The sequence below is a fragment of the Vigna angularis genome, chromosome 7 (assembly GCF_016808095.1).
Source record: "Vigna angularis cultivar LongXiaoDou No.4 chromosome 7, ASM1680809v1, whole genome shotgun sequence".
NCBI classification, from domain to species: domain Eukaryota; kingdom Viridiplantae; phylum Streptophyta; class Magnoliopsida; order Fabales; family Fabaceae; genus Vigna; species Vigna angularis.
The window spans coordinates 25383635-25398905 of record NC_068976.1 but is presented as its reverse complement, the minus strand read 5'-3'; the positions used below and the strand labels follow the sequence as shown (position 1 = coordinate 25398905).

The 15271-nt window shown below is 44.5% G+C and overlaps 1 protein-coding gene across 1 annotated transcript; it reads left to right on the top strand.

The window, feature by feature from the left end:
* Positions 1 to 497: 497 nt before the first annotated feature.
* LOC128197871 (uncharacterized) lies at positions 498 to 3879 on the top strand. Its single transcript, XM_052880705.1, has 2 exons — positions 498 to 738; positions 1071 to 3879. The coding sequence occupies exons 1-2, from the start codon at positions 498 to 500 to the stop codon at positions 3866 to 3868; spliced, it is 3039 nt and encodes a 1012-aa protein (XP_052736665.1). The 3' UTR covers positions 3869 to 3879.
* The last annotated feature ends 11392 nt before the right edge of the window (positions 3880 to 15271 follow it).

Here is a 15271-nt window from a genome sequence, read left to right as displayed (position 1 = left end):
GCACCTAGAGGTTGGGGGGTATGTTTTTTATTATTGGAAGTACTGTAAGAGAGGTTATGCTCTCGTGTGACTGAAGGAGACCCTGCTCCCAGTCATTGGTTGTGTTTTGTGTTTACCAAAGTTACAGCAATAAAGAGTTTTTACTCATCCAGTATTATACGTTTACTGTTCTATTACGTGTGATAGAGAGTAAAAGGTTGCATTAGGTTAGTTTACGTACTCAGGTACGTAACAGTAAACAACAGTAAAAATTAAACGATAGACACACAACGATAAATATTAAATTGCTACTGAATTTGAATTACAACAACAAAATAAACGCAGCAAACAATTCTGGAATTTAACAACATGAAATTGCATTGAATTTAAATTGTGCATGAAATTATTACAACAACCAACACAGTTAAATTAGAACTTGCACACCGTTTTGGCCTCCAATTTCTACTGTGCTATTTTCCACTACAGCCACTGCATGCCGTGAAATCTCCAACTGTTCAATGCCCAAACACTATTCTCTCGGTCAGCAACTCCTCTCTACACTCACTACATTACATTTTTTTGAATTCTACACTACTGGAACAGGAGCTACTGGAAGAGAGCCTCCCAAGCGTCAGCCCCAGACCGTGAACCGGGACTCCCTGTTCATCTCTTCTCTCCCTCTTTTATTCTTGGAGGTAAGTGGTATCTTTGCTGGAAATGCAGATGCAGTGGTGCGTGTGGTGCATGCCTTCCATTCTGGTATACCATTACCATGCTTTTAAAATTAATTTCTTCCATTACTTTGTGCCAGAAATAAATAAGGTGGGGCCCTCCATTTTTTACTTCTGCATGCTCTGGACACCAACTCAGAACGTGTTGCCATCTGCTGAACCAACCCGTGTTGCTGTCATGTGCTTTGCTGGGACGTCTTCTTCTTCTTGCTGGATTCAAACGTTCTCCCTTCACACGTCCAGCCATCACTTCCTTCTTCATTTTCTTCTACTTCTAGCAAGGCCGAGACACCTCTGTACCATTCTCCAAGCCAATTAATTTCTTCTCTCAAAGTGGTTGTCCCCTAAGTGTTGCTGCAGCTGGGTTTCACCTCCTCTTTTCTCTCCGTGAATCAGCAGTCCAGGAATTGGTGAGGGTGTTAGGGGAGCGAGGTCGACGGGATGACGGCCACCTTGATGGTAGCCAAGGATCAATTAACGAGAGAAGGAATGACGAAGAAGAAAGGATTGGAAGCGGCACAGAGGGTGGACACCAAGAGGAGCAGCCATATTGGAGGAGGAGGGTCGAGTTACCCGTGTTCGAAGGAAACGAGCCTATGAACTGGATTTATAGGGCGGATAAATTTTTCGAACTGCAAGGGGTACCGGAGGACGAGAAATTGCGCCTGGCATACATCAGCATGGAAGGGATAGCAGGACACTGGTTCCGGTTTTGGAGGGAGAAAGCCAGGAACAGATCATGGGCCGGGTTAAAAGAGGCATTGGTGATCCGGTTTGGAGGCAGAAATCGAGGCACGGTCTTCGAAAGACTGGCATCTTGTAAACAAACGGGATCTGTGGGAGATTATATTCAAGAATTCGAGGTGTTGGTGGGCCAAGCAGAGAAAATACCCGAGGCACAATTAATGGGGTATTTCATGGCAGGTTTACAGGAGGGGATACGTAACCAACTCAGGTTGCTTGACCCAAAAGAGTTTATGGACGTCATGAGACTAGCAAGAGACGTGGAGGCGTTCCAGGCTGGGGCAAGGGCGAGCGGAGGCATCGTCAGCAAGGGACAAACGTGGGGAAAGCCGAGCGGTGCAGTGACAAGGGTGGATACTGGCCGCCACAATCAGAACCGAACGGGTACTGTGGAAAAGGAAGGAGGTCCAAGACGAGAAGGTGAGCGTACGTTCTCTAGCGCTCAGGGCAGGAACGTACGGGATTTACCGTACGCGGAGTACGTCAAGCGCAGGGAGGAAGGGAGGTGTTTCCGGTGCGGAGGACCGTTCGGTCCGGGCCACCGCTGTCCAGAAAGAGGGATTCGGATGCTGATTTTGGCCGAAGAAGAGGAGCCAGGAGGGGAAGAAGAGGTGGAGGTGGAATGCGAACAACTGGAGCTGTCTGCTCTCTCAGCAGGAGGGCTCACCCAGCCCAGAACGATGAAGTTGCACGGACAGATAGGGACACAGCAGGTTTTGATCCTAATTGACAGTGGCGCCAGCCACAACTTCATCAGCAGGGAATTGGTAGAAGATCTATCTTTACCCGTCGTGGATACACCACCCTACCGGGTGAGTTTGGGGGATGGACGGAGGAAGGAGACGAGGGGATGTTGTGAATCAGTAACGGTTCAGGTAGGGGAGATTGTGATCAACGAACGTTTTCACTTGTTCGAATTGGGCGGAGTGGATGTGATACTGGGGGTCGAATGGTTGGCCAAGCTGGGCGAGGTAATCATAAATTGGGGGCAGCTGACCATGGCGTACGTACAAGCAGGGAACAGGGTGACCATCAAGGGAGATCCAACTCTAACTAGGAGGTTGGTGGAACCTGCAGCTTTGCTTAAAATGAAGGAAGTCGAGGTCTGGTTATTAATGTGGGAGCTGGCGGAGACAGAGAAGGAAAAGGAACCAAGACCGTACGTTCCGGAAAACGAGACGTTCGGTCCAGGACTGACTCGGACGCAGACGTTCGACATGAAGCGAATCCTGGAACGTCACGTTGAAGTGTTTCACGAGCCGGACGGACTACCACCTGATAGGGGAATGGCTCATCGAATCCCCTTAAAGGAAGGGACAGACCCTGTGAATGTAAGGCCGTACAGATATCCCCATGTAATGAAGGAGGAGATTGAGAAACAGGTGGCGGAAATGCTGAAGGCAGGCGTTATAAGGTCAAGCACCAGTCCATATTCAAGCCCTGTAATTTTGGTAAAGAAGAAGGATGGCAGTTGGCGGTTTTGTGTGGACTACAGGGCCCTAAACCGAGCTACCGTACCTGACAAATTCCCTATTCCCTTGATAGAGGAGTTGCTGGACGAACTGAGGGGAGCCAAATACTTCTCAAAGGTGGATTTAAAGTCAGGCTATCATCAGATACGAATGGGAGCAGGTGACATAGAGAAAACGGCTTTCCGGACGCACCAGGGCCACTACGAATTCATGGTAATGCCGTTCGGCCTAACCAACGCGCCAGCCACTTTTCAGAGTGCCATGAACCAACTGTTACAACCTTACCTGCGGAAATTCGTACTGGTATTCTTTGATGATATACTGGTGTATAGCCGCACCTGGGAGGAGCACTTGGAGCATGTAGCGACGGTGCTAAGGGAGCTGGTGGCACATAGATGGGTGGCCAACAGGAAGAAATGCGAGTTCGGCAGAACTCAAATAGGGTATCTGGGCCATCGGATATCAGAGAAGGGGGTAGAGATGGACGAGGACAAGGTGCGGGCAGTGCTGGAGTGGGAGAAACCGAAGACGGTAAAGGCTTTGAGGGGTTTTCTAGGGCTAACAGGCTACTACAGGAGGTTCGTAAAGGATTATGGGAAGATTGCCCGGCCTTTGACCGACCTTCTCAAGAAAGGACAGTTTGCTTGGACGGAACAAGCAGAGGAAGCCATGCTTAAGTTGAAGAAGGCAATAACGACAGCACCTGTATTGATTCTGCCGGATTTTAACCAGCCGTTCCACATTGAGTGTGACGCGTCCGGGAAGGGGATTGGAGCAGTACTCATGCAAGGGAAGCAACCCATAGCTTTCTTTAGCAAAGCGCTGTCGGAGGGATCGTTAGGGAAGTCAATCTATGAGAAGGAACTAATGGCGCTGGTTTTGGCCATACAACATTGGAGGCCGTACCTATTGGGGCAACGGTTTGTGGTCCACACGGATTAGAGGAGTTTGAAGTATCTCTTGGAACAACGCATCACCACTCAGAATCAGCAGAATTGGCTTGCAAAACTCCTGGGATACGACTTTGAGATCGTGTACAAATCAGGTGTGACCAACAAGGTGGCGGACGCCCTATCACGCAAGGATGAGGATGAGCTGCGGGACGAGAAGGAGTTAACGGTGATGGTTCGGCCATATTGGCAAGATTTCAAGGAAATCTTGGAGGAAGTCGAGGCGGATGAGGAGTTACGGAAAGTGATTGATGACTTAAAAAAAGACCCCAACTCCCATCCCTCGTTCACGCTAGAGAACGAGCGTTTGCACTATAAAGGGAGGCTCGTGCTGTCAGCCCGTTCGGCCTGGGTGCCCAAGCTGATAGCCGAATTCCATTCCACACATACAGGAGGCCATTCAGGGGTCTACCGGACGTACCGCAAGGTGGCACAATCGCTCTACTGGGTGGGAATGAAGAAAGCAGTGACCGAATTCGTGGCCCATTGTCTAGTCTGTCAACAACATAAATATTTAACCTCATCACCGCAAGGGCTGCTGCAGCCGTTACCCATTCCCAACGCCATCTGGGAGGAGATAAGTATGGATTTTATTGTCAAACTACCCAAGTCTAGAGGCTATGATGCTGTATTAGTGGTGGTGGACCGACTCAGCAAGTACGGACATTTCATACCCCTAAAACACCCCTATTTCGCACGCACTATAGCCGAAATCTTCGTGAAAGAGGTTGTCCGATTGCATGGGGTACCACTATCGATCGTAAGTGACCGGGACCCATTGTTCTTAAGTAATTTTTGGAAGGAGTTGTTCAAGCTACAAGGCACTCGACTAAAGATGAGCACAGCCTATCATCCTGAGACGGATGGGCAGACGGAGGTTCTCAACAGGGTCCTGGAAGGGTATCTGAGATGTTTTTGTTCCGAACAGCCCAAGGGCTGGAGCACAGTGATATCGTGGGCGGAATACTGGTACAACACCAGCTATCAGGAATCAGCCAAATGCACGCCATTTGAAACTGTCTATGGAAGGCCGCCACCCTCCCTGCATAGGTTCGTCCCAGGAGAAACCTTAGTGGAGTCCGTCAGTCAGGAATTACAGACGAGAGATGAAGCCCTCCGCCAGCTAAAGTTCCATCTAGCCAGGGCACAGGAATTAATGGTAAGGCAGGCAGACAAGGCGAGAAGACCGTCCCAAGTAGGAGTGGGAGATTGGGTCTATCTGAAGATTAGACCTCACCGTCAAACGACGATGTCGTCCATGGTGCAGTCTAAGTTGGCTGCTCGCTATTTTGGTCCCTTCTTGGTCATTCAGCAGGTAGGAGCAGTCGCATTTAAGCTGCAATTACCAGAGACCGCCCGAATACATCCCGTGTTCCATGTGTCACAATTAAAGAAGGCAGTAGGGGATCACCAGGTCGAGCCGGAGTTACCCAAAGATTTGGAGGGGGAGGCACCATCTCCACGACCGGTCAGAGTGCTGGACAAGAGGCAAGTGCACTAGGGAGAGGACGCACGGCCGGAAGTCCTGGTCGAATGGCAGGAGGGAGGTCCTGACGGGGCTACATGGGAAGATGCCCTCACCATCCAAGACCAATATCCTGACTTCAACCTTGGGGACAAGGTTGATCTTCAGGGGGTGGGTAATGTTAGGGCCTGGCGAGTGTATGAGAGAAGGAGATATAGGAGGGAGAAGGGAGAGGACGAACGTGCTAACATGGACGAGCAGAACATGGACGAACGTCCAGAGCGAGGGGCGAGGACGAGCGTCCCAACGATGGGCGAGGACGAACGTCCTAACATGGACGAGCGTCCCAACGATGGGCAAGGACGAACGTCCTAACAAGGACGAGCGTCCTAAATAAAGACGAGCGTCCGCAGCAGAGAGGAGCGACAGCGTTCGTCTAAATGGCAAGCGGAAGATCAGGCGGGAATTCAAGGGGCGATCAGCAGAGTTAATTAGTAATAAATACAGTAAATAAGGACAGAATGATTCTTTCCAAATAATTACTAATTATTCCTTACCTTTTCTGGAAGGAGTGATTAATATTATTAATAGAGGGCACCTAGAGGTTGGGGGGTATGTTTTTGATTATTGGAAGTACTGTAAGAGAGGTTATGCTCTCGTGTGACTGAAGGAGACCCTGCTCCCAGTCATTGGTTGTGTTTTGTGTTTACCAAAGTTACAGCAATAAAGAGTTTTTACTCATCCAGTATTATACGTTTACTGTTCTATTACGTGTGATAGAGAGTAAAAGGTTGCATTAGGTTAGTTTACGTACTCAGGTACGTAACAGTAAACAACAGTAAAAATTAAACGATAGACACACAACGATAAATATTAAATTGCTACTGAATTTGAATTACAACAACAAAATAAACGCAGCAAACAATTCTGGAATTTAACAACATGAAATTGCATTGAATTTAAATTGTGCATGAAATTATTACAACAACCAACACAGTTAAATTAGAACTTGCACACCGTTTTGGCCTCCAATTTCTACTGTGCTATTTTCCACTACAGCCACTGCATGCCGTGAAATCTCCAACTGTTCAATGCCCAAACACTATTCTCTCGGTCAGCAACTCCTCTCTACACTCACTACATTACATTTTTTTGAATTCTACACTACTGGAACAGGAGCTACTGGAAGAGAGCCTCCCAAGCGTCAGCCCCAGACCGTGAACCGGGACTCCCTGTTCATCTCTTCTCTCCCTCTTTTATTCTTGGAGGTAAGTGGTATCTTTGCTGGAAATGCAGATGCAGTGGTGCGTGTGGTGCATGCCTTCCATTCTGGTATACCATTACCATGCTTTTAAAATTAATTTCTTCCATTACTTTGTGCCAGAAATAAATAAGGTGGGGCCCTCCATTTTTTACTTCTGCATGCTCTGGACACCAACTCAGAACGTGTTGCCATCTGCTGAACCAACCCGTGTTGCTGTCATGTGCTTTGCTGGGACGTCTTCTTCTTCTTGCTGGATTCAAACGTTCTCCCTTCACACGTCCAGCCATCACTTCCTTCTTCATTTTCTTCTACTTCTAGCAAGGCCGAGACACCTCTGTACCATTCTCCAAGCCAATTAATTTCTTCTCTCAAAGTGGTTGTCCCCTAAGTGTTGCTGCAGCTGGGTTTCACCTCCTCTTTTCTCTCCGTGAATCAGCTAATGGAACGCTCTCCTCCCTTGCTGGAACAAGTTTGCTGCTAAAGGAAATCTGCAGGCTTTTCCATGATGCTTTTCTCTCCAACCAGCCGTGAAGTGTTCTTCTTTCTTCCAGCCATGGAGCTCTTGCTGGACTGTGGCGCAGCTGGACTCTCCTTCAGGTTGTGACCGAGAGCTCCCGAGCTTCTGTGTTGGACCGTGTTGAAGATAGCTGGCCGTGATCTTCATGCACTCTGCTGCTATTCCTTGAGCTTCACTTCTCTAGGTGGCTACTGCACCATCATTCTCTGCTGCCATGGTGGACGTGTGAGAGTGCTGGACCCGTGACTCTCCTGGAAGATGGGTCCCTTCATTGCTGGACTTTCAAACATAAACCAATAATGAAAGTGGCGGCTGGACTGCTGGACGCATTCTTCCTTGGTGGCTACTGCTCCTCCCTTCTCCGTGCACGCACACACTGCTCCAAGCTTGCTGGATGTTGGACGTTGAAGGGCTTGAACGTTGGATGCTTCACGTGCTGCACCAACCGTGCGTTGTTTCTGGATGTGGTCCGCTGCTGTCCAACTCTCTCTTTTCAGTTCCTTCTTCTACATTTCCTAGTGTTCAAACAAAAGCCAAAGATGAAGGTGTAGCTGAACCGTGACAGCACCACCTAGCTGCTCTTGCTTCTCTGGCCGTGGTTGCCTTTGTGTTGTTGCAACTGGAACGTGGATGCTTCGAGGCTTCTCTGCTGGTTGCGTGAACTCTGGACTGCCATGCTGCTGTCCGTGCACACCACTTCTGCTATTCCAAGCTACTGCGTGGGCGTGAGGTTTCTTCGTGCGGGCTGCTGGATTGATATAGATAGTGGCTGCTACACCACCGTGAAGTGCTGGACCTGTTCTCCCTCTGCAGAGACACCTCTCCTTCCAGCCGTGAACTGCTGGGAACGTGAAGACTTCTCTGCTGGACCGTGAAGGCTTCCCACATAATTGCACGTGAGGTCCAACAGTTTGGAGGCTTTCTTCCAGACCATGGCAGCAGCTTTTCTCTGCGTGTGGTGGCTGGTTCCAGGCCGTGTGTTTCTCGCGTGCCCACCACCTGCTGCCTCCATTTCCAATGAGAATATAATGTGCTTTTCTCCTTGAATAACCATGAGACCCATCCCTAACGTGTTGCTCTTTTCCAACGGTGAAACATGTGCTTGCAATTGTAAATGTTGGTCGTGGCAGCACAACGTGACATGTTCAAACCAACTCTGTGCACCATTTACGTAATTCAAGTAGCTGGATGTCACCCCTTTTTTTCCAATAATGAAGCACCCTTCTCAAAGTTAAATGACCATAATGTCCTCCTTATTGTAAATAATTCTTTAATGGAGAGTCTTTCATTTTGTGACAATCTTCCAAATATCCTGAATATTATCCAATAATTTTCCCTGCAATTACTAATGCAAATAATTAAGTCAGATAATTCAAATTAATTAAAATTAGAATTATTGGTCAATTTAAGCACAATTAGTAAAAATTGGGAAATACCGGACAATTAAGCACAATTCCCTGATTAATTCTAGCACAATAAACTAAGTAAAGTTGAGAAAATATTGATTCATCAGCGCCCCATTTCTCACGCCCGGGCGCGAGCTTCTCGCAAAAAGTCGCGCCCGGGCGCCCCTTTTTCACGCCCGGGCGCGACCAGCACACAAAACTGGCACCTGGTCACTTTTCTGTGCAGAAACTGGCCCTGGTGCAGTCGCGCTTGGGCGCCCCTCAGCCAGGGGGGGCCCGGGCCTGACTTTTCAGCACTGCATCATTTTCACTTTTTCTGCAGATCTGCTCGCTTCTAGTGGTTGGTTCAACCTTAGACATTGTTGGAGAGTCTTCCAAGCACATTTTTAGCTACAAAATAAGGGATTATTGATGAAAGTAGATCAAAGTAGCCAAAAACACAATTATTTAGAAAACAAGGCAAAACAAGAGGATTAAGCAAGTTATAAGTAAGAAAGGAGTTGATTTTGCCATTAAAATGATGCTTAAAATATGGTATAATTTAGCATTATCAAAATACCCCCAAACTTACAACTTTGCTTGTCCTCAAGCAAAAGTACTTCTCCTAGCAAACAATTCAATCACAATGGTCTAGCAACTCAAGCATAGTTTCAATCAAATAAACAAAATCAATCGTGCTTGCTCAACTTATAAATCACATTCAAGAGACAATATTGTCTTAGCAAGCTAAACTTCAATCATGGTGCTAACAGTTCAAAATCACATGATAGATGCAATTGATAGATCAACAAACATGGCAAGTTGTTTTCAATGAGTGCATGGAACCAATCCTCACCAAGGAAAGTGTTTCACTCAAGCACAATGGTGTATAAGGATGTGTGTCTAACTCTCAACTATCACAATGTTACACAAATCAACTTTGCCTTTCGTTTCAACAATATCAAACACATTAACAAACAAGTTACATCACAAGGACTTTGATTGGCTTGTATTGTGGCTGGGCTAAGAAGAAAAATTGGTTTTTCTGGACAACAAAGCACCTTGAGATAAGAGACCAAACAATTTAATTCATGATATAGCTTAATATCTCTTTTTCTCCAAAATTGAATAAACCACTCTCAACTTATTTCCCAACTCTTTTTTTCATTGAATTCATTTTTCTTTCTCTTCTTCTTTCTTCTTTTTCTTTCTTTTTAACTCAACTTATTGTTTTTCTCAATGCTCCCCTTTTGACAAGAAGAACTCCCCCAAACTTAGACCATTCTCCTCACTCTAATATATATAATCATCTCAACTCAAGGTAAGGAGGTTAAGGATTTTTCAATAAGCTTAAGGTTTCGGGAATGAGAAAATTTTCTTTAAGGTTCAAAGGTTTAGCATTGGCTTTTAGGCTCAAAATGTAGAAGAGGTGGAAGAACAAGATGGCCTTGATCATTTGTAACATGCAAGTAACAGTTCAAATAGAGAAACTCAGGCAAAATCAACTGTGATTCCAAAGTAATAACATTCATCAATAAACTCTGAGGCACAACATCTCACAGGTTTACTCAGGGTTCCAAAATTTGATAAACATCATGCCAAGAATATTGATCACACTTAAAACCAAGCATCTATCTAAACATATACAAGCAACCACAATCTCTGTTCAACAAGCTCAACCACATAATCTCAATCAGATTTTCAAAACAATTCTTATGGATAAAGAGCAAGCACAACAGATATGTATTCAATTCAAGCATAACAAATGATTCACTCAAATCACCATACCAATTGCACAAGAACTATCCACAAGGCAAGACAAAAAGAAATCAAAAACACAAATACTGAAAGCAAATAAAACTGGAAATTAAAACTGAAAAACCGATTTAAAATGGACTCTTTGCGTCTCCAGCAGTGTAGGACACTAGCTTCACTTTCATCTGCAACATCTTCCTCCAATAGTAGCTTATACTCCGCAACTGCTCCACCTCCCCCATCAGTAGGGGCCTGGCCCCCAGGCCATGCTACACGAGCAGCAAAATCTTCAAGTCATATAATGCTCTGCTCACGCCTGGCTCAAAGGTTGGCCAACGGTGGTTTTGAACTTTTTAAGTCCTAAAGAAGATCTTATACTGTAAAAAGAAAGCTCAAAGCAAAATTAGTATCCCATAGTCAACAACTGAAGAGAAGAATCCATAAAACAAACTAAAAGAAATATGCAAAAGAAAGCAAAGAAACAAGACAGTGAAAGGCAAAACAAACAAAGACAAAAGTACATGAACAAAGAGGGAAGTCTTAGAATTAAGCTTCCCAAAGGTACAACAACACAAAGGTATAAAAACACAACAAAAGGAGTGTGTGGAAGAGTGCAAAAGAATGGGAAACTCATCATAAATCAAGAAAAACAAAAGTGCAGAACCAGAATTTTTGGTGATGGGCGCCCCTGGTGCAGCTCGCGCCCGGGCGCCCCTGGTGCAGGGGGGCTTGGGCGCCACTCAGTCAATTTGGTGCAGGATGCCCTGGTGCAGCTCGCGCCCGGGCGCCCCTCAGCAGGGGGCGCTTGGGCGCCATATCAGTTTTCTGCATAATGCAGATTTCTGCGAAATTGGCCACTCACCATGTGATTTTTGGTTCTAGACCTTCATTCAATGCACTCACACACCAAACAAGCTAAAACTAACCTACTACACTTATACAAACCACAAAAACAACATTACAACTCAAAAATCACAACAATTCAAAACTACACAAACATGCAAAACATAAGTTACTAATGCAAATAACACAAAAATCACACAAACACTAGTAAAATAGGTAATAAAACTGGGTTGCCTCCCAAAAGCGCTTGTTTAACGTCATTAGCTTGACGGATTACTCAATGAAGTGCAAACTTTGATGTTGGTGTGCTCCTTCCACCAACTCCTCTTGAATCACATTCTAGCCACCAAATCAACTCTCATAGCTTGAATTCTTCTTTTTAGCCCTTCCACTACCTTGACATCTTCAAACACTCAATCCTCTTGATCAAATTTTGCTTGCTAGGCTTGAGTTCTTTGTCTCTCATCCAAGGGTGGTGGTGACTAGTCTTTCTCTTTTTCTTCTCCCTTTCTTCATCTTACTTAGCACTTGGAGCATCTTCAAGGAAGGAAGAATTCGGGGCAGCTTGTGATGCTCAACATAGTTGTCTCCTTGTGTCCTATAATTCCTTCAATCTCAGGGTCTTCATGATGCTTTTGAGGTTGCAGTCCTCCTTGTATGAACATCCCCTGCATACACTTAGACACAACTAGGCTAAAGCCACAAATTAGCCCAAGTAAAACTGAAAATCTATTTACAACAAAAGAGTTAGTTCTATATACAAAATCAAGTCTACATAAGTTAGAAACCTCACAAAAGTCTAGTATTGACACGAGTCCCCGGCAACGGTGCCAAAAACTTGATGACCCAAAACTTGTTAGCCAAAAACTTTTTGGTCAAATTCGGGAAGTGCACCGAATCGTTTCAAGTAATAAACCGGTAAGACCGGGTATCGTTTTCCCAAGAGACTCGTAATACTAGAGAATTGTGCGATTAACAACTCATATAGACTCAAGAACATAACATCAATTTACAGAACAAGCAGAAACATAAATTCATACATAATTACAAGGTTGGACTTTGGTATTGAAGGCACTTGGAAATAGAAAAGACAAGAAATGGTATGAAATGACATTGCTAAGGTTAGTTTTCACCAATGCACTCTTGTGTATGACCAATTTTATCTCCTCTCTATCAATTTACTAAAGTCAATCAACTAAAACACTCTAGCCCTAATTCCTTAGGTGAAAGAGCCTAGGTTTTCCTTATCAAACCCCAATTCCTTGGCAATCTAACAAGCAAAACCCGCATTAAAGAGCTGGGATCTAAGACAACATGTGAATCATCTTCCATTCCTAGAATCAATGACCCACAAGGACTCCTATTTCAGTTCCGGGTTTCATCTTACGTTCCCATAATCCATAAAACCCCAAAATCAAGTCATGAACGTTCCCATTACATGCAAGCTTTAAGATTGGAAACAAGAATACTAGCAATTGATAGAAAAGGCATATATATAATCAAATCATTCAACAATTACACAAGATTCAAAGGCTACAACTAATCCCAACAAGATGGGTTTGGTTCTCCATTTCCATGGAGAACCCTAAAGCTTACAAAATGGCCATGGAAGAAGATGAAGAACCCAAGAGGAAGAAGGGAGTGTTCCCACGAACCCTAGCAGCCCTCCAAGCTCTCCTCTGAGTGAAATCGCGCCTCCAAATGACCAAAGACCCAAACCCCTTCGCGTTTCTGGGTTAAATAAGCTGGATCTGACACATCAGCAAAAGTTGCGCCCGGGCGCCCTCTCATTCGCACCCGGGCGCCCTCTCATTCGCGCCCGGGCGCGAGCCTCTCGGAAAAAGTCGCGCCTGGGCGCCCCATTTCTCACGCCCGGGCGCGAGCTTCTCGCAAAAAGTCGCGCCCGGGCGCCCCTTTTTCACGCCCGGGCGCGACCAGCACACAAAATTGGCACCTGGTCACTTTTCTGTGCAGAAACTGGTCCTGGTACAGTCGCGCTTGGGCGCCCCTCAGCCAGGGGGGGCCCGGGCCTGACTTTTCAGCACTGCATCATTTTCACTTTTTCTGCAGATCTGCTCGCTTCTAGTGGTTGGTTCAACCTTAGACATTGTTGGAGAGTCTTCCAAGCACATTTTTAGCTACAAAATAAGGGATTATTGATGAAAGTAGATCAAAGTAGCCAAAAACACAATTATTTAGAAAACAAGGCAAAACAAGAGGATTAAGCAAGTTATAAGTAAGAAAGGAGTTGATTTTGCCATTAAAATGATGCTTAAAATATGGTATAATTTAGCATTATCAAAATACCCCCAAACTTACAACTTTGCTTGTCCTCAAGCAAAAGTACTTCTCCTAGCAAACAATTCAATCACAATGGTCTAGCAACTCAAGCATAGTTTCAATCAAATAAACAAAATCAATCGTGCTTGCTCAACTTATAAATCACATTCAAGAGACAATATTGTCTTAGCAAGCTAAACTTCAATCATGGTGCTAACAGTTCAAAATCACATGATAGATGCAATTGATAGATCAACAAACATGGCAAGTTGTTTTCAATGAGTGCATGGAACCAATCCTCACCAAGGAAAGTGTTTCACTCAAGCACAATGGTGTATAAGGATGTGTGTCTAACTCTCAACTATCACAATGTTACACAAATCAACTTTGCCTTTCGTTTCAACAATATCAAACACATTAACAAACAAGTTACATCACAAGGACTTTGATTGGCTTGTATTGTGGCTGGGCTAAGAAGAAAAATTGGTTTTTCTGGACAACAAAGCACCTTGAGATAAGAGACCAAACAATTTAATTCATGATATAGCTTAATATCTCTTTTTCTCCAAAATTGAATAAACCACTCTCAACTTATTTCCCAACTCTTTTTTTCATTGAATTCATTTTTCTTTCTCTTCTTCTTTCTTCTTTTTCTTTCTTTTTAACTCAACTTATTGTTTTTCTCAATGCTCCCCTTTTGACAAGAAGAACTCCCCCAAACTTAGACCATTCTCCTCACTCTAATATATATAATCATCTCAACTCAAGGTAAGGAGGTTAAGGATTTTTCAATAAGCTTAAGGTTTCGGGAATGAGAAAATTTTCTTTAAGGTTCAAAGGTTTAGCATTGGCTTTTAGGCTCAAAATGTAGAAGAGGTGGAAGAACAAGATGGCCTTGATCATTTACAACATGCAAGTAACTAGTTCAACTAGAGAAACTTAGGCAAAATCAACTGTGATTCCAAAGTAATAGCATTCAACAATAAACTCTGAGGCACAACATCTCACAGGTTTACTCAAGGTTCCAAAATTTGATAAACATCATGCCAAGAATATTGATCACAATTAAAACCAAGCATCTATCTAAACAGATACAAGCAACCTGGAAGTTAGAGATGGTATCAGAGCCTAGCCTCTCCCAGGGAAGGCAAATGTTGTAGCCGATGCTTTGAGTAGGAAGCGAATACATATGTCAGCTTTGATGGTGAAGGAGTTTGAATTAATAGAGAAGTTCAGAGATATGAACTTGGGATTGCATCTGAGCCAAGATCACCTTTGGTGTTGTCATTTAAAGATCACAAATGATTTCTTGGAAAGGATCAAAGTGGGACAAAAGGAAGACACATGTCTGCAAGATACGGTGGAGTTGTTGGGAACAGATCAAGCTAAAGACTTCAGTTTGGGATTAGATGGTATTATTCATTTTAAAAATAGAGTCTGCATCCCAGCAAAGGATGAGTTGAAGAAGATGATTCTAGAAGAAGGACACAAGAGTCGTCTTAGCATACATCCTGGTATGACTAAGATGTACAAAGACTTGAAAGAATGTTTCTGGTGGAGTGGGATGAAAAAGGATGTGGCAAATTTTGTATCTTCTTGTTTGGTATGTCAGAAGGCTAAGATAGAACATCAAAGGCCAGGTGGAATGTTACAACAGTTGGATATTCCCCAATGGAAATGGGACAGCATCTCGATGGACTTTGTAACTCACTTACCAAGATCATTGAAGGGTCATGATTCCATTTGGGTGATAGTTGATCGATTGACGAAAAGTGCTCACTTTTTGCCAATCAACCTGAGGATGTCAATGCAGAAGTTGGCGGAGTTGTACATTCAAGAAATAGTGAGATTGCATGGTGTACCAAATAGCATTGTTTCAGATCGGG

Excerpts from the sequence above, each read along its gene's own strand:
- LOC128197871 (XM_052880705.1), top strand. The coding sequence starts at position 498 with ATGCCCAAACACTATTCTCTCGGTCAGCAACTCCTCTCTACACTCACT. Across the intron at positions 739-1,070 it reads GGTGCATGCCTTCCATTCTG|CTGGGTTTCACCTCCTCTTT; the intron begins GTATACCATTAC and ends GTGTTGCTGCAG.